The sequence below is a fragment of the Apteryx mantelli genome, unplaced genomic scaffold, assembly GCF_036417845.1.
Source record: "Apteryx mantelli isolate bAptMan1 unplaced genomic scaffold, bAptMan1.hap1 HAP1_SCAFFOLD_49, whole genome shotgun sequence".
Taxonomy (NCBI): Eukaryota; Metazoa; Chordata; class Aves; order Apterygiformes; family Apterygidae; genus Apteryx; species Apteryx mantelli.
In genome coordinates this window covers 920147-945246 of record NW_027118784.1, presented here as the reverse complement: position 1 = coordinate 945246, position 25100 = coordinate 920147, and the positions used below count along the sequence as shown (strand labels likewise).

The 25100-nt window shown below is 41.6% G+C and overlaps 1 protein-coding gene and 1 long non-coding RNA gene across 2 annotated transcripts in view; one reads left to right on the top strand and one right to left on the bottom strand.

Moving 5' to 3' along the window:
• Positions 1-4350: 4350 nt before the first annotated feature.
• On the bottom strand, positions 4351-11255 carry LOC136996595 (uncharacterized). The gene is made up of 2 exons (XR_010887608.1): positions 10493-11255; positions 4351-7516 (listed from the first exon to the last, which is right to left on the bottom strand). It is a non-coding gene; the product is annotated as an uncharacterized lncRNA (long non-coding RNA).
• A 9479-nt stretch (positions 11256-20734) lies between these two features.
• The window catches only part of LOC136996588 (transmembrane protein 164-like), a 32707-nt gene continuing 28341 nt past the window's right edge, over positions 20735-25100 (top strand). The window contains exon 1 of the mRNA XM_067317485.1: positions 20735-21191. Coding sequence (XP_067173586.1) covers positions 20823-21191 — 369 coding nt within the window. The 5' untranslated portion in view covers positions 20735-20822. The remainder of the gene's footprint in view (positions 21192-25100) is intronic.

The window sequence follows — 25100 nt, the reverse complement described above, 5'->3', positions numbered from 1 at the left end:
CATCACATACTATTCCACAATGGAATGGAGTAGTACAAATTTTATAAAACTTATTTGACCAGGGATCAGATAATCTAATAGTTCTCCTTCCTACCTTTTTTCTTGTTTCTGAGACTGGAATTACCTTTTGTTATATATTACAACATTTCACTGCAGTATTCATAATAAAGGCAAACTACACACAGAAATTTAGGGAAGATGCAAGTGTTCAGAATCTCTCAGGCTGAGATTTATAAGTAGTAATAGAGTGTCTCATAATCAGAAATAAGATTTCAGAATTTAAGACAGAACTCAGTCTTGAGTTGCTGATAAAAGAAGCATCAAATTCTTTTATCTGCAGATGAAAGTCAGGGGCCGCAACTTGGTTTCACAGGTACTATCTAAAGTTCTCTTCTCTTGCATCACAGTCACCTTTAAACACATATGGACTGTGGCATTATAGTCACCACTCTCTCACAATGCTTTCAAATTCTACAAGATTATTATTTTGTACTAGTCTCTGATTGGCCAAGAGACATTCACCATGTCACTGTCATCCCCATATGCAAACACTATGTTTCATTTTGATCATGGATTTATTATTACTCAAGCACTTAACACCCACCCCTTCTCATGCTTGGCAATTTGAATTACTACTGAAATGACAAAACTAATATAAACACTCTGCTTTCGTTTAATGAGGTGTTCATCTAAAATTAACTCTTTCCTAGTCATACTAGAAAAACTTCAGTTACTTGACCTTACAATTTTAGAAATGTATCCTTTTCATGTGCGGGGGAAAAAGAAAGTTTTAACCTAGTACTTTGATTATACTTCACTTAACTTTTTGGAGTATGCATTACCTAATCTCCATAGACCCATTCAAGGTGTTGATTTTCACCTTTAAAGATGTGGAAAATTTGAATCCTGATTTGCTTACAAATCAACTTTCCCCCTATGTATTACTACAATAGTTGATGGTTGGGTTTTTTTCCCCTGTATTAATAACCAGTGATGGTACCACTGTACAAAAGTAAAGGTCTGTATTTTAGACTGATATTCCTTTTACCGATTTCAGCTTGCTCTGGTTACTGAAGTTTTCCTCCCGAGTCTGGTGGCCTGGAAAGCCTCTATTGCAGGCAAGGTGTTTTTTTAACTGATGTTGCATAAGCCGCTATGTCAGTGCTTGCTACTGTACCTGTGCTACTCAGACTCTTCATGGGTGATTTTTAAATCTGAAATGAAATTCAGGGAAATAACTCGTATTTTTTAAAACTGATCTTCATTCAGAATGAATCGACATCTGTATCTTTTGATTTTTTAAATCTTTTGCTTGTTAACCATGTTATGCGCTGCTTTTGATCTAAGCTGAAGAACAATGAGGCTGTTTGCACACAATTACCAGGTAATCTTCTTAAACAGCAAACTTTAAAATTGTAAATTTTGTAACATATTTTTAAACCCCTAAAATTCATATACAAATTTTTCATGAACACTTAGTCTCCTGCTTTAGCATTTAAAATCTGAAGTGTCAGAAAAATTTCACAACACAAAACACATTAAAACAAAAGAAAGAATACACGTCCCTTCCACTAATTTGTTACACTGATTACTGTCCTCCATCTCTGATTGACAGGTGATGACAGATTTCATAAGCAAAAACTAAAAGAATTTCTAATAAGGTTTGATAGAACAAAACTGGAAAGCACAAATTCTTCTCGTTGCATTTCTGTGTAGACTTACAGAATCATATAAGTCCTGTGTATACCAGCAATGGGTAAAGTTAAACTCTACCAAACATGAATTAACTAACAATTCTTGTAAATTCAATTTGACAATCAAATTCATCACTGATTTGGTTCTTCTTTTTCTGAGACAACAGTATGAGAAGTATCTTGTAGTCTACCTATAGGTAAGTCAGAGATCACCTCCCATCTGGGTGCAGCCAGTTGAAAGACTAGTTAAATATTGTTAACAAGTCTATTTAATTATTGTGGTTGTAAACATCTGTAAGCGTGCATTATATTAATATTGTAATATTTTGACTTGGGAGGAAAGAGTGAAAAAAGTGCTCTTAAGACTGAGCTTCCAGAAAAAGAGTTTGGGTGGTTTGTGAAATTCCTTTTATTATATTAACAATAAAATGGTGCTGGCGCTGGACATGAAATAAAGCAAATGCCTTGAAAATACAATGAAAATTGAAAAATAGCTAAACAGCACAGGACACAGCCTCAGAAGGGGGTGAATGTCATCAAGCACTTTAAGGCATAAGATGTTTAGTTACTGGTGTGTGAAAAGAGCAGTTTTGTTCTTCTTTCAGTTAGTTCTCAAGATACTTCAAGCTTAGGAAGAATACATAAATAACATCTGGATGGACACTTTAATTTTCTTACAGAAACATTTTATTTATTTTATATCAGACTCTTTTTTCACACTCATCTTAAAAAAATATTTTCCCCAAGTTCCAAATATTTTCAGAGAATTCCTTTACTCATTTAAGATATGAACCTAAAATGAAATGTATCACCATTTCTCACATACTCAGCCTCCAGATGCAGAACTGTTAGCCATAATCTTCTGTATCTCAAAGCAAATCGCACACACTAATGATATTTCTTTTTCTCTTTGCTTTTACATCCAACTGTTTCTGTGTCTATTAATACTGCAGCTTTTTACGTAAGGGAAAAAATAAGTCAGATACTTCAAACAAATGACAGGAATGTGATTCAACAAAAAGCTGGTTCACCCGGTTGTCATCTAACAAGTTTCCATCGGTACTTTATAATTATTTTCAGTCCTTCAGATTAAAAAACATGAAAATATGATATGCTTTCTAAGCTTCTATTTTGAATGTTTCAAGTTGACATTTAGTTTTTTTCAGTATTGTCTAGCGTATGTTCTAGCTAAATTAGCTGACAGGGAGAGAGATATGACAAACACAACAGCCTTTCATCTTTCTCTGAAGAAAAACCCTTGAGAGGAAATCAGCAATTACAGTACCACAAGCCTTTCTTCAAATTCATAAAAAATATAGGTGAGCAACTGACTAAATGGAAGAAAGTCAGCATAACTAATGGCAGAATTTCTATTAAACCAGATTTGTAGTAATCAGAAACAAAGCTGTACTGAGTACAGCTTACCAGACTGAATTTTTCCATGTGGTTGCCCTGTAGGCACTTCTGATTGCAAAGGTAATTTTCAAAATGTGAACTAAATGTTCAGCGATGCAGTCATATCAGATACTGTAGATAATTCAACACGAAAAATTGTAATATCTATAAGCATGTCCATTTTTGAGGGGGTTAAATATTAACCCAGGGGACTAATGACAATATAACTACTGGCTCTTAATTATTTCACTTGTTGATATCAGCATGCAAGAGGAAAGACTTGTTTACTGATTTGCTGGGAGGCGTCTTGTTCTGGTGCCCCTGGAGGGTAAATGCTTTTTTTTTTTTTTTTTTTTTGCCAAAATGTGAGAGAGAACCATCAACGGTTATTCTGTATGCGACCATTTATAACAGTTATATATGAAAGAACTGGAAGAGAAAAAAAAACCATTTCTGAATTAGCATCTTATGCTCAAACTGTTTTGTGAAGAGAAATACATTTATCAAAACTAGCACTGAAGGAAATAATCTTGGTTAGACGTTTTTTCCCAAATTAAACAGTTTTGAAGACTAGATTCAATAGTCCCTTGCCCATGTCCCTTACACTGAAGTACAACAGAAGTGTTTAAAAATGGAAATCAAAACTGATCAATCTATTTCCCTTGTTCATACTGAATAAAATAAAACGAGTAAACAAACAGCATTTACCATGGGCAGCACAGCACTGTTTGTAGGTCCACTGCTTTTGCCAGTGATCAAGGTTTTGGTTACTTTTTAAGAGATGGAAAATAAGGGAAGAATTTTCTTAAGACTAGATGAAAATTTCAGGACTTAGTAGAACTCAGCTTGGGGTACCAAAGCCATCCTAACAACAGAAAAAACATGGAAAATGAGAGAGAGAGAGAGAGAGAGAGAGAGAGAGAGGGAAAAATATGTAGGTACATTTCTGCAGAATTATCTAGGTTATAGAATCAATTTTCCTAATTTTTGAAAGGAAAGTACATTTGATTTAATTCCCGGGTTCCAAGGAGCACAGCAGGAAGGCCAGGTGCAAAGTGGAAAGAATTAGGATGTCACTAGAAAGCCAAAGACACTCCAGCTTCTATTTTTTACAGAAACAAGCCTTCTGGCTTACAGGCCTAAGCAGTAGAAAAGTTGTTGCTTTCTGTGGGCATGACTTGAATACATTCATGCCCCAAGTCTGTTAACTACTGGCACTGTTACAGGTAAACGCGACAAATTGACAACCACTCGGGCCGGGTTGCATAAATTCCAATTTAATAAAATAATTGAGCAAGTTACAAGTAAGCAAAACAGCGCTGGGCGGCCGGGGGAATCTCCTGCTCCACCAACGGCGCGCGCAATCCCCCCCTCACAGTCTCCTTATATGCAATTCCAGCTCCAGGTACATGTGGCACTTCCTGTAACTTCTGCGGTTGCGCCGGCTGTTGCTAGGGGGTCTTCTTCAGCCCTCTGCATTGTGAGGGGTGACCCTCAGGTCACGCATATATTTTACAACTTTCGAAGTCGTGCTATATTTCACAGTTGTGTGACAACGCCATCACCATATTAGGCTATCTAAACTAACATTGCCGCTTTGCTATCTCAACTCCCTTATCTCAGGCAGGGTACATGCCCCCACCACAGGATGTAGGATGTTCCCACAGATGTTTCCAAGGCTGTTTCTTACTTTGATGTAACCAATTAGCACACATCACAGTCCAGGCTGTTTCAAGGCTGTTTCTCAATTTGATGTAACAAATTAGCACATATCACAATCCCCCCTTTTTGTTTTGGTCCCTTCTAATTTGTTCATCAAATCGAGCAACAACCTCCTGTGCCAGGGAGAGCATAGGGTTATGCTTACTCTCATCTTCATTTAGTTGTTCATATTGACTTCTTATCAACAGTAGGTGGGCAGCTTCGAGTCTGCTTTTTGCTAAGTTAATTATTTTATTTACTATACACGGTCCAAAGGTCAACACTAGTACTAGTAAAGCCAATGGGCCCGCGATGGTAGACAATAAGGTTGTTAGCCAGGGAGAATGACTGAACCATGACTCATACCACCCTTGCTGGGCTTCTCTTTCCTTTTTACGTTTTTCAAGGCCTTCTCTCAATTTCGCCATAGTATCCCTGACAACTCCTGTATGATCCGCGTAAAAACAACATTCTTCTTCTAGGGCTGCACACAATCCTCCCTGTTGCAAAAATAAGAGGTCCATCCCTCTTCTGTTCTGTAAAACTACTTCTGATAGTGATGTCGACGATTTTTCTAAGGCTGTAATGGATTTTTCTATTCGTTCTAAGTCCTCATCCACTGCTGCTCGTAGGGTGCTAAGGCTCTGCTGCTGCACCACTAAGGAGGAGATTCCAGTTCCCGCTCCTACTGCCCCTAGGCCCAGTAAGGTGGCTATGGTAATTGCGGTGATTGGTTCTCTCTTTACTCGGACCGGATGAGGGGTGTCCCAATGGTCGTACATCACATTTTCTGGGTGGTACAAGATCCTGGGAACTACCTCTATTTGTATACAATATTCTTGGGACTCACCAAGTACCCTTAGGGAGACACAGGGAGTTAGGCCCGTTTTTGAACATATCCACCTAGCTCTTTGGGTGGGAATAATCCATCCAATTTCGGAGGTGTAGGTTTGCAGTGTCACAGACCCACACAGCTTTTTCTTTGATTTTGGTATTTTACCAATACACATTCCCATTCCCGTAACTTGCTCCATGGTCAACCCCTTCTTCTTATCTTCCCATTGACACTGTGAGCCGGGATCATTGCTCACAGTATATGTCATATTTACTCCTATTGCTTCATAAAAAGGGGTCTTATGTTGTAGCATAACCAGCAATGGGTGGTTATACTAGGGGTTGTAGCATTTAATACTTTGCAGGTTGCCTGTACAATCTTCCACAGAGGATTGTCTACCCCCTCTGTGGCTTTACTTTCTGAGATTACAACAGTATCTTTCGGGGTGGGGTGGCTCATAGGAATACTTGTCAAATTCATTATCGCAGCCATTGGTTTGATTCTTAATTTTGCTCCTTTAACGGCTAGATTCGGCCCTATTGCTTGAGGAGCAGGTTGCACACTTTCTTTCTTTATGAAAATCAATCCACCCCTATCGGTCCCGGGCTCCCAGTACCGGACTCCCCAGGTCTTTCCCAAAAACCACCCTGGATCTTCAGGACGGGTGATATTTATCATTAAATGTTTACAGTCTGAATGGGAGGACGGACGCGTACCTCCAGAAGAGTCTCGTTTGGGGGGTGTACAACCATAGGGTCCCCACTGGGTCTGAATAAACTTATCTGATCCTGCGCCGGCTGTCCAATCAGAGGCTATAGTTTCACATCCCCAATAAGCACAATAATAAGAGTTTGGGTAGTTACAGTATCCTCGCCCAGGATTAGAACTAGGGCAAAAGTAAAACCCCTTTAGATTTAAACATGGCTCAATGGGTACCAATTCACACAAGGTAGGTGTGAATGTAGGGTTCCCGGGTACGCTTCGTACTTGGATCACTGTTTGATCTTCCCATCTCATTAATGACCATTTAAAGGGTTGGTGTACATTATGTTCCCCTTGGATTCGTCTTCCTAATAAGCCCAGCACAATCATCTTCCAGAGGAGTAGTGGACCCATGGCTTGGTCAACGGATATTTTACGAACCCTTAATGCCTTGGAGGGGCGGTCCGTGATGCCAAGTGTCTCTGGGACTTTAAAGAGTCTGGGTCTTACAATTTTGGGTATTCCTGCTTAGGAGGTGGCTTATCGGCCTCGATCCCCACAAGTTCTATACGTCTCTGCCTCCCCTGCCTACTCTTTTGCTTCAGAGCAGCAGGGTGTACCGTCTTCTCGGCAGCAGCCGTATTCTTCAGGGGAACCTCCTGTATGAGCCTTTTAGATTTTTTTAAAGGCTTCCCAGTTCCCAAGAGTGACACTCAACATACGGCGCGGTCCGCCTATAATTGGTGTTTTCAATTTTAGCCTTATGTGATTTGGGGTGGTTGGCGTGGGTACAACCTTTCTCTGGTTGTACTCCTTTTAACAAAGGCTTCCCACCGTTCTACCGATCTTTTCTTAAGATCTTTTAATGTCCAATAAGTCAATTTTGTCGTAACAAGGGCGGCAAATGCCGTTAGGGAGATACCCGTACTAACAATGAGTCCACTACTTCCCTTTACAAACCCTACATGCATAACACACAAAGGGATAACAAATACAATGTGGGGTTATAACAAATACTATGTTAGGTTTTACAAAAGGTGGTCTCACTTATCGAGGTTTCCAGGTTTCTTCTTAAAGGTTACTTTTAAATTGTCCGGGTTTCCAAAGGCTTCCCACGATGATTCTGAAATCGGTCCTTTAATTCTGCTAGCATGTGTCCATCCTCGCTCTGCGGTACGAATAGCAGTGTCTGTGGTAAGCAAAACAAGGAAAGGTCCCTCCCAGCGGGGAGTCAAGGATGAGTTTTTCCAGGTTTTAATTAAAACCTTGTCTCCAGGGTTAACTCGGTGAATGGCTACATCTAGTGGAGGTCTCTGTGCTATTAGTCCTTTCTTTATCAATTCTTGTCTTCTCTTCATAAGCTCTGTAATATATTTCTGTAATAATCTCTCTTCTACTTTAGGATGTTCTTTTGGTATTTCTAAATCATATGGCATCCCATATAACATTTCAAAAGGGGAGACTCCTGTGTCAGTTCTGGGCTGAGTTCGTATATTCAACAAAGCTAAGGGTTAACACTTGATCCAATTCATCTGGGTTTCCATCATTAGCTTTGTTAACTGTTTTTTTATTTCCCCATTCATCCTTTCTACCTTTCCTGAACTTTGAGGATGCCAGGGAGTGTGATACTCCCACTTGATTCCTAAAGGATCTAATGTTTCTTTAATGACCTTGGATGTAAAATGTGGCCCCCTGTCCGAGTCTATGACCAATACATTCCCATACCGGGGTATGATATTTTCTAACAATATCTTGGTTACCGATTTCGCAGTTGCTCGGGCTACGGGAAAAGCTTCTACAAAGTAAGTTAAATGATCTACTATAACTAATAGGTATTTATACCTGCCCACTTCTGGGAGTTCTGTAAAGTCAACCTGTATTTTCTCAAATGGTCTCCTGGCTATGGATCGTCCCCCTGGGACCTTTTTTCTGAGGTGCTGCTTGTTAACCTTCTGACAGGTCAAACATTCTCCCACTAGTTTTTTTTGCTATGTCATATATTCCAATGCACATATATTTAGTTCCAAACTGGTCTACTAATGCTTGCACTCCCCAGTGAGTCTGTCGGTGGAATTCTTTCATGATTCTCCAAGCTACGCCTTTGGATACAATTTCTCTATCATCGGGCAGCACCCATTTACCTTCTTTTTCTATGGCTCCTATTTGTCGTAATTTATCTATTTCCTGTTTAGTAAAACTCATCCTGGTATCTAGTTTATCTTGGCCCTCTTTTCCTTCAGACAATAGGTGTAAAGCTGCTTTTTTTGCTTCTTCATCTGCTAGATTATTTCCCCTTATGTGGTAAAATGTGCCTTTTTGATGGCCCCTAACATGTACTACTGCGATTCTCCGAGGTCCCCTCAGAGCTTCTAAAGTTTTTCTGATTAATTTTTCGTGCACTAAATTCTTCCCTTGTGAATTAATCAGTCCCCTTTCTTCCCACATTTTCCCAAATGTGTGTACTACTCCATAAGCATATTTAGAGTCGGTGTATATAGTCCCTATTTTGCCCTTTAAAATTTCTAAGGCTCTAAAAACTGCATACAATTCACAAGCCTGGGCCGACCAAGTTTTGTGTAGGGGCCCTGATTCTATTAACTCTAGAGACTTTCCATCTACAATAGCATACCCTGATCTGCGTTTCCCTTCAACTACGCGAGAGGATCCGTCCACAAAGAATTTAGTCCCCTCTGGTCTAACTTCTCTAGCTTTCTTCTAATATCTGGAAAGGCCTTTGCTACAAACTGTGTTTTCAATAGAGCCTGTCCCACAGGGGTACTGGGGTCTACCCCAGAATAAAGTTGCAGATTTTTTTCTAAGTCTCTCGAGCCACTCTGTTGGTGTCTCATCCTTCTTTTGTTGTTCCATGAAGGCCTTATTAATATTTTGCCCCCTGGGAACAGATTCCCTGATTCCCTGAACTATTATGGCTCTCAGATCGGACATATGTGTCCAATGCTCAGCATTCTGATTGTCCCAGTCCGGCCGTTGGGTGGGCCATTTAATATCTGCAGCGGGACCTTGTTGGTGTTGTTGATCCCAAATCCGCATCCCAGCCCTACGGATCATTTCCCTTTCTTCCGCTGTAAATAATATGCTTAAGATGGATTGTAATTCCTCCCATGTATAAAGGCTTGGACCTAAAAACTGATCTAATTTCTCAGCCACCCCTAAAGTGTCTTCTAATAAATTCCCCATTTCTTTCTTAAAATCCCGTACGTCCCCTGAACTCAGGGGCACAGACACAAATCCCATCCCCGGCTGCGGTCCTCCCATGGGGAGTTCTCGCAAGGGGTACAGCTGATCAGGTCGCCCACCTCCCCTCGTTTGACTCCTCGTGACCCTTCGGGTTTCTTCTGGGGAACTAGGAGGGTCTAGATCCCGGTCTGGGGTCGTCGGAGAGGGGCTATGAGGAGGGGCTGGTGTTGGGTTTTGAGCCGGAGCTGAGGGAATATAGGGGGGAGGAGAAACGGGAAGTTCCTCCAGTGTTTTGCTTTTCTTCCTCGAACCCTTCTCTTTCAAGGTAAATATCATGGTCCGAGTATCTGGTCTTATCCATAAACTAGCATACTCACTTTCTTCTGGACTAAAGGGCTCCTTTGAATTCACATATATAGTTAGAGCCTGACATATCCAATTTTCAAAAGACCCGTATACTGGCCAATAAAGGTGGTCTCCTCTAATCTGCTTCCCACCCCATACTTGCATACAGTAATGTACCATTTTTTTTTTCTCGACTTTTGCCTTTTCTGAAGGGCCTATCGTTCCAATACTTAATCATTAATCCTAAAGGGCTATCGGGCGGTATATCTGGTAACTGTACCGTAGAGCCCTCTATGGGATCAGAAGACTTGCTCTTTTTCTGTCCCATCTTCCGGAGCACCCACCCCAGTCACTCTCTTTCTTTCCGCAGGGGACCGCACTCACACCACCCGAGTCTTTAACTGCTAGGACGGTTGTCCCTTCGCAGCGGGCGGCCCAGTCGGCCGACGGGTGCCCCGTTTCGGTCCCCTGTTACACAATCACCCTCATGGAGGGTCCGCACTCACTCCGTCCCCTGTTACAAAAGGACCCCCTCTCCTGGAGGGTCCGCACTCCCCTGGGGACTTCTCACGTGCTCCGGGTATCCCACCCCAACCGAACGGAACCGCATACATATACTCACTCAGTCCTGAGTCTTCGTTCGGATCTTCGTGCACAAAGTTTACGGGGTACTGCAGTTCTTTTGCTTACTTGTCCTGATTTAGGGTTCGGAAATACAGGTTCTGGTAGGGGAACTACCCACTCAGGGGCCATCCGAAGATGGGATGGGGCGCCTCCCCTGAGTCAGAGTCCCGAAACCAGGGAAGCCTGTATCCGAGTCACGGCACCAAATTGTTACAGGTAAACGCGACAAATTGACAACCACTCGGGCCGGGTTGCATAAATTCCAATTTAATAAAATAATTGAGCAAGTTACAAGTAAGCAAAACAGCGCTGGGCGGCCGGGGGAATCTCCTGCTCCACCAACGGCGCGCGCAATCCCCCCCTCACAGTCTCCTTATATGCAATTCCAGCTCCAGGTACATGTGGCACTTCCTGTAACTTCTGCGGTTGCGCCGGCTGTTGCTAGGGGGTCTTCTTCAGCCCTCTGCATTGTGAGTGGTGACCCTCAGGTCACGCATATATTTTACAACTTTCGAAGTCGTGCTATATTTCACAGTTGTGTGACAACGCCATCACCATATTAGGCTATCTAAACTAACATTGCCGCTTTGCTATCTCAACTCCCTTATCTCAGGCAGGGTACATGCCCCCACCACAGGATGTAGGATGTTCCCACAGATGTTTCCAAGGCTGTTTCTTACTTTGATGTAACCAATTAGCACACATCACAGTCCAGGCTGTTTCAAGGCTGTTTCTCAATTTGATGTAACAAATTAGCACATATCACAGCACTGTGGCTATTCCAAGTCTCATTCTGACTGCTCAAAGCATACTCCAGACGGCAATACTGTGCCAAATACCATCCTTCAGACAAGAAATGACAGCTAAAGGGGAGTCTCAACCCAGCTTCCATTTTAAGCATATATGAATGATAAATTTGCTGCCGAGTCTAACTCTGACTCCATATGCACCTCCAAAGATCATCAGACCATCAAAGATCCTGCACATAATGTTTATGTTCTTTTAATAAAAATCCCTCTAAATAAACAGCAGTACTTTAATAGGCATCTGATCACAACTTTTTGCAAAACTTGTCCTCATTACTGCTTTTTCTTTCAATCCAGCTGCACTCTTTCCTTCCTATCTCAGTTAAGCAATTCCCCTTTCTTTCTGAGTATCTATGTTTGTACCAGTAGGAATTCAAAACTCCTCACTATTCAGATCAAGCACATGAAACTACAAAAATGCTAAGTTCCGGGCTGAGGGAACAAAACAAACCTTTGTCTCCAGTGCATGGTCAATGTTGCAAGACTGTAACACTCATGGCTGACCAAGAAATGCTTATTAAAGGTGGGAGAAGAACAGACAAAGGAAGAGTGGAGAAAATGAAACAGAGTTACCGATACAATGAAGTGGGAAGGTTTTTTGGTTCAGTTAGAACTCCTGATTGCCCCAGGCTTCTTATATGAACTTAGAACTATAAGACACAATCGCATTGCACTTCATGTCTCTTTCGTCAAATAGGAATAAATACCACCTTTTTTACGAGGCTTTGAAGAGATGCATCAGCTCCAATATAATGGATTGGTATCAGTGGACAGCAAGGCCTGGCTGCTCTGCAAGGGATGGAGAGCCAGGACCTGAGCGTGCTAACAAGGTAGGCAGCAGTGACCTCATCTCTAAGGAGTTCGGTGCTGAGCCAGCAAGTTCAGGTCAGGATCAGCTCTGGAGACAGTGACCAGGGTCAGTCGTAGCCCAGCGATCACCCAGCAAGTCACAGACGAGACGGGTCTGAGGTCAAGCCAGGAAGCCAAGCCAGTGAGTTCGGATCAGGGCCAGAACCAAGGAGGTAAGAGACTGGGCACAGACATAGCTGCTGCACAGCTAGGATGTAGCACAGCCGAGGGCCAGTGATAAAGCTTCAGCTTAAACAGCAGCTCACAAAAGAAAGACGGTGCAGGCCCCTGCATCTAGCTTTCTTCACAACAGCTCTTAGCAGTGAAGGAGCAGCTAGCTAAACTCCTCAACTTGGCCAACAAAACTGGAAGGGAGGAATGTGCTCAGAGCCCTGTCAGTTGGGGCCAGCTCCAACCATTACGAAAATGGCAGTCCCTCTCAGATTATTGTTTTTAAAAGTCTTAACATTAGTACACACAATTTAATGGATTTTTTCCTAAAGCTGTGGTCATCTGTTTTTCCATTTTGTATGAGACATCATGGATTATATATAAAGGATTAAACATTCATCCTGACACTTCAAATAATCTAGTTTCCCATCGGCTCAAAGAATCTAATAAACAACTAAACATCAGAATTTTATTACATTGTGCAAAAAACTTTCATGGTAAATTATAGATTCACTGTTAATGTAACTTTGCTGATGTATTCACCTATAACTGTAAGTATAATTATTTGTGAGGAACATTACTCCTCACCATTTCAAGGCTTAAAATATTATTTTATTTTGTTGGGTTTAAAAAAAAAATTTTTTTTTTACATGACAAGAAGGATGCACAGTTTCTAGTAAACCTATAGGTGTAACTACATACTGATGTATAGAATCAAATTTCTAAAGTATAGAAACATAGCTAGATGTTGACAGAGGAAAGCTCTTAACTTATGTACTTAAATTCAGAGAATTTAAGGACAGACTGAAAATAAGTCTGTGCTTAAATGCTCTACTGAATAAGAATTAAGGAAAATATCCTTTAGCCTTTCAGTTCTTCTGCTTTGAAGTTCAACTTCTGATGGTTATTGACTGTTATCTACCATGTGCAAGACTTCAGGCTTTGCCTTTACCTCTGTACTTAGGAAAGTTAGTGGGAATTTGCAAGTGATGTATTAGGAATAGAAAAGAACATACAGCTTTATTTTGGAGTGGAAGCAATTTCACATAAATTGACTTTTAATCTTTTTATTGTCAGCAAGAGTGGGGCTGCTCTACGACGGGAAGCAATCCAGGAGCCAAGGGTGACCATGCACAGAGAGGGGCAGTGACCTTGCCAACAGGGGTGCAGTCCCACAGCACCGAGGCAGGCAAGCAGAACAGGGCTGGCGACAGTGACAGGTTCTGTTGACAGTCCAGTGATCATCAGAGAAACGAGAGGTGACAAGTCAGGTCCATGGTCAGTCAGGGAAGTCCAGTCAACAACTGGGGGACAGGGCTGAGCACGGGTTCAGGGCTGCCCACAACGTAGGTGAGGACTGGGGGCACAGGCCAGAGCTTAAATAGAGCTCCCTGGTAGAGGTCCCAGACAAAGCTGCTCAGGGTAGTTAAGGCCTACTGGTGCACACAGGGCCCTGGCATTTCTTGATGGATTAACATTAGATTTCACTACTTTGATATTTTAAGAATTCACAGAAAGAAAAATAAATCTCATGTTAGATACAAGAACAAGCCTCAGGCTCTTGTGCAAACATCCTAGTCACAGGAATTTATTGCTTTTAGACAACCATTTCTATTGACATATGCGATATATATGTTTACAAAGGATCTTAGAAAGAACGTAAATTACTTAGTGAAAGGAAGAGAAGAAATGGTTAACAAACAGGAAAGAGCAATGGCTTAGTGTTCTGTCAACAATTCTTTTTCACAGATTTCAAAGTGCTTCTCAAAGAAGCTGAAGAAACTGAAACAGAGCAAATCAAGGAACTGTGACTAAGCCACCCAGTAGATCAAGATCAGAGAACACAGATCTCTTGAATTTACAGTGGATCACAATCTGAACAAGAATCAACAATATTGTGCTGTTGCCAAAAAAAAAAAAATCATATTGGTATGTCAATTTTATATCAAATATACCCCTTCTTTTTAATGAGGGGATAATCACAGAAAAACAGGGCTGTTAAGACATCTAGCAAGGTCACCTCATCCATCGCCGTAACCCAAAGTAGGATCAAATAGATCAGGTAAGTGCTCCAGATTACAGTTAACTCCGAGATGATAATTGTAGTGTGAATCAGTTTTCTCATACAGACAACCACATAGCCCCAGAAAAGCTTATGCTAGCATAAGGTGGTGTGAGAGAAAATGAGTAGCAAGGGGAAGAGGAAAGGCAGTGATGGTTTATACCAGCTGACTTATACGAGTATGAAGTGCTGAACTAGGATGCAACTTGTTCTTATTGAATATGTTCCTTGTTATTTTCTTAAACAGCATTTTTCAAAATTGTAAAGACTATTTTAAAATTTAATTCTGTTACCCTCAGCTTTGTGTCACCTACAAGATTAATAACCATATTCTCGATTCCATCATCTACATTGTTAATAAAAAATACCAACCAGAACCAGACTAAACACAAACTCTAGGAATCCAGCAATATAGTCTTCCTTTCTGAGGGTGAACTACTGCTGGCTATCCAGCCAGTTCTGTATAGCCCTTATAATAGATTTATCTAGACCATATTTCTTTAATGTTTTAATGAAAATGTCAGTTTAATTAGTTTTTTGACACTCACATGGACAACAGGTCATCTGCTTCTGTCCTTTCCCTAAATTCTCTTCTTTATTGGAGGAAAAAAATCAAGTTATCTGGCACGATTTATGACATGTCCACGCTGATTGCTCTCGTTCCCTGGTTATCACCTAGGTGCTAATAATAGTTTCTATGATTAATTGTTCCAGAATTTTTCTGGGGATTGAAGTTAATTAAATTGACCAATCTGTATTTCTCAGCTCCTGCCTCCCTCTTTAATAAGAGCAATTTACAGCTGCTTCTTCTGTTTTTCAGCATCTCATTCATCCTACTAGAGCTATTAGATATAATTGTTTATGGTTCTGATATTAATTCAGTCAATTCTTTAATTATCCTTGGATCATATTGATCAGACTCAGATAAATCAGATGTTTTCAAATGGTCTGAGTGCTCCTAATCTGTTCTTTCCCCATTCTGGGCTAAGATTTTGGCATCACCTGTCCTAACTATCTGCTTGCAGGTGATCTTTTTATGAAGTCTGATAAAACAAAGGCAACAATTACTTAGCTTTCTTTATCATTTGTTGACAGATTTTCTTCTCTATTGAGTAGGGTATTAATCCTCTCCTCTGTCTTTCTCTTACTACTAATACAGAATAATTCTTGTTATCTTTGATGTCTCCTGACAGTTTAATCCTCTCATGACATCTTTTTAGTCTTTTAGTCTTTATACTTAGTAGTCTGACCCATCTTGATTTATATTTTCTTCTCATGCTTAATGTCAATAGTGAGCTCATGTCATGGTCAAGCTAACCTTACTATTATCCCTATTCTACTCAAAATTGGGATAAATGTGCCCTTAGAATTATTTTTCTGAGGAACTGTCCCTCTTCTTAGCTCCTTATTTCCTAAGACTTCCTTCCTATGAGATCTTAGCCATTAATTCCCTAAGTTTTTTGAAGCTTTCCTGAAGTCTAACTGGTTTTTTTTTAGCTGTCATCTTTCCTTCCTTTTCTATGGACAACAAACTCTCTCATTTGCAAATGCTCTCACACAAAACACTGCCCACTTTCACATTCTCAGCCGGTTCTTCCTCACTGGTTAGAACTGAACTAAGAGCCTTATTTCTAGTTGTTTTCTGCATTCTCTGTAACAAAACCAAACAAATTGACCAATTCGCCGTATTCTTGTGGCTAGTCCATGCTCTTTTCCCAATAGATGTCCAAGTAGTTAAAATGCCTTATTACTACTAAGTTTTTCATTTCAGCTAGTTGATCTTAAAATAACCATCCACCTTGTTATCTTGGGTTTCATGGTCTGACTGTAAGCTCACCTTGCTGTGATGTGCTTCTCTCCTTTCATTATTATCATGTATATTGTCGCAAGTCTAATTTACGACATATTCTGCACCCCAAAACAATGTATGTTTTCTTGCTATACAAAGCAAAACAAAACATCCTCCCTTTTCCTATCCTTATTTGAATAAGGATATATTAATATCCTCATATTAATATTCTAGTTTTCGGTTAAATTATACATTAATTATATGGAACTATTCATGCTAATGAAGTCATCATTTTGATCTTATTTTAAGACTTCCAATGTCTCTTATTCTCCCTGAATTAGTACACCAATATCTAAAAGAATTAGTTCCTTGTCTTGCCTATTATTCTATTATTAATAACTATTTTTTTAGTTTTTATGCCTTGTTACATAAGAATGTGCATTCATCCACAGAACAAAATCCTCTGGTTTGTTAACAAAGCATCATGCATATCAATGGTAGAGAGATTCAAAGCTCTTTTGAAGCTGAGGAAGCAGAATAGAGCTATCATACTCTAAGATTCTGAAACTTGACAATGTTTGTGTGCTTTCAAAGGAGGCCATGTTCAGTTAACTAGTGAACTTACTACATTATATTTTTAAATGTTAATATTTATTTTGGGAGACCATCAACTTGCTGACTACACACTTTAACTGAAACCCAACTGGTGTTTCTGTGTATTCAGGTAGAAATAATCCATACAGTGATAAATCCTTCTGGCAACACACTTGCTGAAATCATCTATGTCTAGAAAAGACTCTTGGTTTTAGGAAGCCTCTTATGTATCCTTATGGATACAGTGTAAGACAAGCCCTTAGCAAACTCAAAGTTTGGCTGATAGAACTAAATTCATTATTATTATAAAATCCTCTTTATACCTGTTAAGAAACATAGGCTATTTTGCCACTGCTGTTAAATTTTCACTTATTAAATTTTGAAAGAGGCTATAGCAGTCTCTTGTAGTTTCACTTTCCTGTTCTAATGGATTCCTCATTAATCCACTGGTAAGATTAAGATCTAAGCTATTCTCATCTAAATGACAATAACAAATTGAGTGATCAATAATTAAGTGGATCGGTCTTGAACATTTGAATGTGTTTCAGCTGCTTCTTATGTGCTGTGATTGTAATTTGTTTCCTTTCTTTACTTTATGATTTTGAATATTATATAAAAGTAAAAATGTTATTTATATATTAAATATATATTCTTTCTCCAAAGATTTATTGCAACCTTTATTGCAAGGTTTCTATATTTAACAATAGTAACAAGATCCCCCCCCACAAGAAATAGCACTAACACCAATAGTTTGGCAGTTCTTTTCTTTCCCTATTTCTAAAACATAACAATACTGCTTATAAAGACAAGCACAGATTATTTTCCCTCGTGGGCTCTACCAACTGGATCATCTGCTGCTCTGGACAACCTGGAACAGATCCATCTCTTTCCACTTCCTTAACCCCATACAGTAGAACAGCTACTGCTGCTAAAAGCCATGGCAGACAGACTTGTATCTTGCGTCTGTGTGTCATCTTGTCTCTCACCTTTTGCAGCCTCTGTGGTCTGCTTCTGGGAATTCTCATCTCCTGAACTCCTCTTCTGTGAGGTGAAAGTGACCTGTAATCAGAAGAGCAATACATTGTCAGGCAGTCTTACCTCAGATGCAGCAATTTCCTTAGATTGCTTTCACAAGGAAATGAGTCCTATGCACTCAGGCTCTACCAACCCTGTTCCTCATAATTGGGTATATGCAAGAGATCTAAATGTGTGAGCAAGTGAGGAAAAGGCCAGAACATGAGCACAACAATGATCTGTTTTGATGGGCTAGTGACAAGCCCATGGGTGCATTTGTATTTTTGAACTAGCCTGAGCTGGAATGCTGGTTTGGAGTAGCCAGTAGTTTCTCAAACACACAGAAGTATGAGGTGTTGTTATCCCCTACACTGCTGAGCTACTAGACCTCTTCACTTTTGAGAGGGGTCTGGTAAGAAAACTTAAAATTTAGAAAGCCCCTGCAGACAGGAAGGAAGCTTGGAGGCAGGGGATTGTTGGGACATTCCTTAGGCTTTGAGGCCTCCGATGCTGATAACGCTTAGAGGTACAAAAAGGAATCAGGCAGGAGTTGGGGTTGTGTGGGGAGAAGTGTGGATAAGGTGGGAGTTGGGGCTGTGTGGGGAGAATCAGGGAACTGCGAATATTGAGGTAGGAGAATGTAGAATATATATCTGTAGGAAAAAATGAGTTTTGCTGCTCATAAACGTTCTTTTCCTTCAGACACGAATTTCACTTCTCATATCATCCTCGCAACATAGGCATTATTATCACCATTTGACAATTGTGACATTTTGGCAAGAAATTGGATTACTTGCCTACACGCAATAAAAATCATAGTCAGTGCTGAAATTCAAGAGTCCGTATAATATAAATGTCTCTGGAATAGAAACTGTTCCAGAAGATATATCAGTGTAGTATCAGTGTAGTTAGTGTAGACAGTCCTCAGAATATCCTTGACAACTGATAGTATAACAATAACCGGAAACATACAATAGCTATAGTCTTTGAAACATGGTCTATTTTTTCATTAAATCTATGTAAAGAAGTCTGTCTGATTTCCCCGCTTGTAATAATGCAAGCTCCCAAAATAAAATGCATGCGCTTCTGATAAACTGAGCACTCTAGATTCACTGTTGCACTATAATAATTGTCATGCACAGGCTGTAATGAAACAGTAATACAAACTGTTCCCAGTACAACACGCATTATACAGTACCCTACCGAACATGAAATGACCAGTTGCACCCAGGCAATGGGCAGACTCTCTGAAGCAAAATCTATAAAGTGAGACAGCTGTCAGGGTGTATTCACTTACAGTTCTAACTACCTTGACAATATCTCTTTTATCCACTATTCTACCTACATCTCCATCTGCCTTTGTCCTTCAGATAGAAACAGAACTGCATATTTGCAGTATAATTACTTCACAAAAACATAAACCAGTCAACTCTAAGAACCAAACCTGGCCTCTGTTTGCAAAGACTCAGTTTTGCAGGTATGTGTGTAAATCACTTATGCATGCATATAAGCGGTGTCTCTACTGTACATATTGCATGACCACAATTTCCACATATAACTGACTGCATATACTTACCATGCGTGCAGACAGGGACTAAGCTGAGGCCCCTCTGAAGTTTGCCCTTCCATGGTGTGCCGGAAGGAAGCAGACCACTGCAATTTCTTGGCTGACTAATGCTGCAATAGCACTTGCAAAACTTGTTTATCAAGTTAATGCTGCTTGTTGAATCAGTTCAGCAAACAGCACTGTGATGATGAGCACCCAGCTCCACAAAAGGCAGCAGCGCAGCAGCCAGAGCCCGAGGAGCACAGAAAGAACTATTCTTGGCTCCTTTACTTCCTCTCTGCCGAGTGTAGAGGGGAGCCGGGTCGAGGGAGGACCCAGAACAACCCTCGGGTGTCTCATGGAGGCTGGTTTCGAGAGGGAGGAGGAGGAAAGGGAGGCAGCTAAGGGAGAGCAGAGGAAGGAGAAAACAAGAGAGAAAGGCGAGCGAGAGGCACCTAGCAGAGGACGAAGAGGAAGAAGTAGCAGCGAAGGAGAGCGGCGGGGGAGGCAGCCGCGAGAGGCGGGAGCAGCCGCGGCGGAGGGAGGAGCGGGCGGGCGAGCGCAGCCAATCCCGGGGGCTCGTCCATTTTTCGGTGCGAGTCAGGCACGTCAGCGGGGTGATGCTACGGCACTGGGAAGGGGCTGGGAGAGCCGCGGGACGCGGTAGCGGTGGGCACAGCCCGGCCGCTCGGGCTTGTAGGCGCCGCCGCTGAGGGGAACACTGCTTCCTCCTTCCCCGCCCGCCAGGGCCAGCCCCGTGGCGGGGGGCGCCGGGCCTGCCTCTGAGCCGCGCTCGCTAACGGAGCCGCTATCCGCCCCCGCTGCCGCTGCCCTGAGGGCGCCGACCGCGGCGCGCGGGCGAGGGGCCGTTGGGCGCGCGGGCAGCGGCCGTTGGGCGCGCGGGCGAGGGGCCGCTCGGCGTCCAATCAGCGGGCGCTCGGCGGACAATCGCGGGCGCTCGGCGTCCAGTCAGCGGCCGCCGCTGGCCGCGCAGGGCTGCCGAGGGGCGGGGGGCGCAGGTGGGGGAGGCCGAGGCCGAGGCCGAGGGGAGCGAGCCGAGCAGGACGGCGTTGGGCCGGGTAAGGGGAGAGAGGCGGCCGCGGGGCGGGGCGCGTGGTGGTGCCGGCCGGGGAGAAGGGCAGTCCTGTAACGTTCAGGCGGGGGAGAGCGAGGGGCGTTAGCGGGGGTGGGAGGGTAGTGGGTCTGGGGGCGAGGGGCTGGCGGCGCCGTTCAGTGACCCCCTTCACCTGTAACTCCTCTCCCCTTGCAGGCTGTTGCTTGCAGTTACCGTCCTGGCGTCAAGAGGAAACCCCCAAATTTAGCCCTGCTCTGAGCTGGGCTGCTGGCTTCTCCTGAAGCTCGGGAGGGAAGGAGTTTACAGAGGGGACGTCCTTACCTTTCGTGTTTCGTCAGCCCGACAGCATTTTGGCTTTGATTCCATCTTGCTCCTACCTGTTGCCAGATAGTGACGGGGAGGAGAAGAGGCGCTATCCCACCATGTCCCGTTACAGCCTCCGTAACCTCCTGGACTGGCTGTACGGGGGGGTGGACCCCAACTTTGCTGGCAATGGAGGGCCAGAGTGTGCTGCCTTTCTCTCCGGGCAGCAGCGTCTGCTGGAGAGCTTGGTCTTCCTCAGTGTGGGTTTTGTGGAGATCCTTCTGTCCTTGTGGAAGCTGAGGCAGCTGCATTTCAGGGAGCTGGAGGGTCATCTGCTACAGCAGCCCCAGGCTAAGCAGGAGAGCTTGGGCAAAAGCCTGCTACTGGTGGCTCTCTGTCTTGTCTTTGGGCTGGAGGTGGGGTTCAGGTTTGCTACCAAGACTGTCATTTACCTGCTGAATCCATGTCACGTGGTCACTATGATGCAGGTAAGGCCCATGTGTGATTACCAGGAAGTTTGCTTTAGCTTTATACTTGCAAAGCAGTATTTTTATATAGTCAGTTGTGGACCAAAAGTGCATAGCAAGGGTACAAATGTCAAGAATTGTTATAAACATTTTAATACTGATTTAGTTTTTAACTGGCTGAACTGAAATCTATGAAGAAACAAAAGTCAAATGAAAATACTAATGTCAGACTTCCTGCTTGGAAAGGCAAAAGATAAAAACTCTCATTAGTTACCTTTACCTGATTATTGCTTCAAAAATAGAAAATGCTGTTTCCAGTGACAGTAGTGGTAAAATTTACCAATTTACCAATTCACCAAACTTAATGAAAGCAGGCTATTGCTAAAGGACCTATGTAGTTCACAGGTAAGTTTTTCAGGTAAGCTTTTTTCAGGGATGCAAATGTGTTTTGTGAAGTTGTTGAAGAAATGAATTACTGCTTGTGCAGAATTTTGATTTTGACTTTCTAATTTTAAAAGCCGAATGGTAAGGAAATCAGTGTTACCTGTGTCACATTTGTCTGTGGGATGAAATAACCGGGCTGGCTGAATGCCTGTGGATACACTGTGTAACTTAATGACTTGTGTCTAGCTTGCAGATGCACTTTAATCTACAGTTTGTGTAGCTGTTGGAATAATGGAAATACTCATAAACAATTATTGAACTGTGATATCTGTGATACGAGCTATATTTTCCAATAGTCCTGTACATGTATCTAGAAGTCACCTTCACTGAGACTAATTATTTTTGACATCTCCCAAACTCCTTTATTATTCTGTTTAATTTCTCTAATGCTCTAGCCTCAACACTGGACAATTTACAAAATTTAAGCTCAAAAATTAATAAAAGAATGTCAAAAAGACTTTCATAAAAGCTGCCATAATAAAAACATCTGTCTAATAGCAATAACAAATAAAAATCAAACCAATGTAGTTCTTACTCTCAGTCTCCCTTTGCAGAAGGCAAAGGATCTGAGGCAACTGATCTAGGCTATATCAGATCAAGCTAGTTCTTACTTTCACTCCTGGAGAGTATTTCCTGAAAAAGGAACGGTAACATTTTTTCTTGTTGTACCAGAGGTCTAAGGAAGATGGGTATCCTTTTAAGAGGGGAAAACCAAGCTCCTTACAGAAATATTCAAGGCATTTACAGCGATTAACTTGCTGTTCCAGAACTTAATTAGTAGGGTATGTAAATTCCTTAACAGTGATGCAACGTTAGCTCATAGGACTATAGGACACTTGCTGCCCATAAGGTGGTAACAATAGCTGTGCAATCAATTAGTCAGTATTGGTAATGAAGTGGATGTTAGAGAATATTGGACTGAAGCTGTCTAGAATTAATTGCTTAGCATAACTTGCTTAGCATTAGTAGCTAAATTTGCTGAAGCCTTAGGCCTCGGGCTGTGAATTTTTACCTAGATAAGTAAAAGGGGGCCCCAGAGCCGGTTCAAGCTGGAGGGATAAAGAAGTTACATGGACAGCAGGAGTAGCCAACCTTGAAGATAAGAAAAGAAACAGCCTGCCTAGAGACAATGAAGGGGCCCAAGGAAGAAGGGGAAGAACCCAGACCTAACTATTACTATTGGTCCAAACTCTCGCTTAAGGGGTGGGGAATTTAGATTGTAAGGGTATAATTGCCTGGGGATTTCTTTGTTCGGGGTCCCTCTTCAGAGGCCCCCAGCTCGAGCTGTAATTACCACACGTGTATCACTAAATTTTATTTTTCTCCAGTCTGACTTCGAACTTCTGCCTCAGCAGGAACCTAGGGTCGGACCCTGTTATGGAGGCCAGTGAGCCTAATAGTTTCCATAACATGGAAAACATAAGTTATGCAAGAGCTGCAGAAATAAAGTAGTAAATTTTAGCTACTCTAGGTAGTAGCCCGGCAACGTATTGGGACATTTACATCTTGAAGTTTGAGTTTCTCTCAACATCTGAGTATGCTGGGGTTGTAATAATGCTGATTTAGGAAAATCTGCTTGCATCATGGCCTTTTTTTTTCCCCTCCACCAAAAGTGATTCATAGCAAATGTACTAAAGAGGCACCGCTGGATTAAAAAACAAACAAACAAACAAATAACCTCCCCCCCGCCCCCCAATTCCTTTCCTTTCTTACCATGTCCAATCTGGCAATACAGTTAAATGGGAAATAGAAAACTAGGTGTGTCTGACTGTGTTCTTCACCTCTTTCCAACTCATACTGGTGCGCTTGCGCATTGCTGAAGTCTAGATTTGCAAACTGTGAAAGATTGTTTGAATAAAATTATTTCTGTATCAACTGGAAAAATCAAATAATGGAAACCTCTGATATCTCAAAATTGATCTGATAATTGCAGCATAAGTAATGCTTTAAAGTGCAAGAAGTGAAAATACTATTGGGGTTACCATAGTGCATGCAGATTAGAAAATTAGTTCGTATTAAGTGAGCCATCAGGTTAATGTTAACATAGTTCATTGTGGTTTCATAAAGTTGCAGTCTTCTGTGAATTTTAGGTGTTTGTTCCAATATTAGATTTTTTTTTTCACACTTCTGAGATGTGGATGCATTTTAATATTTTTGCCCCTAGGAAAACTGATATAATCAATCAAAGCCCCTAAACCTGCTGCAAAATACCACTTTATTTCAGTGGATATCTAGCCTTTTTTCCATGAATGTTATTTTTGACTTCTACCTAGAGATATTATTGCAATGTCAAGGAGTAATTTTTTTGTAAATTCTGACTTCTAAAAATGAATTTATAAAACAAAATACCTGTTTTTCCCAGTTCCTTATTTCCTTTGAGTGGTTATGCTTGCTTCCAGTGATTAAAAGGGAAGGAACTTAGCAGGAATTTGTGGAGGGCAAATGTAATACTTTGTGATAGCTACATATCACTATCTTGTCAATGCTGCCAGGAAATTAAAGGTAGGGAAGGCATACTTTGCAAAATATTCCTTTTGGATTAGTTGACAAATGAAGAGTTGAAAGTAATTTTGAAGTCCTACAGAATGCCTCCTCTCATACATTACCATAGGAATAGTGAAGACTGCCTTTCATCTCTCTGTGCTTTTTGCATGGGAGGAGAGGATTGATACACAAGGGAAAGAAATGTTCCATTGACCTCACTTAACAGTGGTGTGAATCCTTATAGACTTTGTTCTGTTTACTTCGTAGAGAGAACAGTGCATCTAAGTCCAAAGGAAGAAACGTTTTGCTCTAGGTCATGATGTTTCTGTCTTTTGATCCCTGTGCAGCTCTGTAGTCTCTCACGTGATCCTGTTTGTGATTACAGGAGTTTTCCTGAATGAACTCATGCAATATTATCTTGATATGGTCTTCAGAATAGTCCTTTTACATACAGGCTCTACTACCTACCACAGTAATGCAGATGACTAATAAATTAGATTTAAGAAAATAATGATCTCTGATGTTTAAGGAACTCAGACATGGTATTTCTTGGAAACTCCATCAAATACTGAATGACTGGATCACGTACATGTTCACTCTAGAAAATTTTTAAGCATATTAGTGCAGGGGGGAAAATATCCTTTTCCTTCTTTGCAGTCTGTCCCAGACCTACAGCTATCACTTGGAGCTTTCTCCTCTTTCTTGGTGCATGGCTCAAGAAATGGAATGTGGAATAGGCTGATTCTTGGGTTGGTTCAATGCAACCATGAGTTTAGTCTCTTTCAGGTCTCCTCTCAGTAGACGAATAGTTAGGCAGTGCAATCTGCCTCTTCCTTACAGTCTACAACTTATAACAGCCCTGCTGACCCATCATGTGTTCTGGTGTGACCTTTGTATTTGGGCTTGTGTAGAGGGAGTGCTGGTCGTGCAGTTCTTCATGCCAGAAATATTTCCCATGGGGATGGACGATATTTATGGCCTTGCAGAGCAACTAGGAATTTG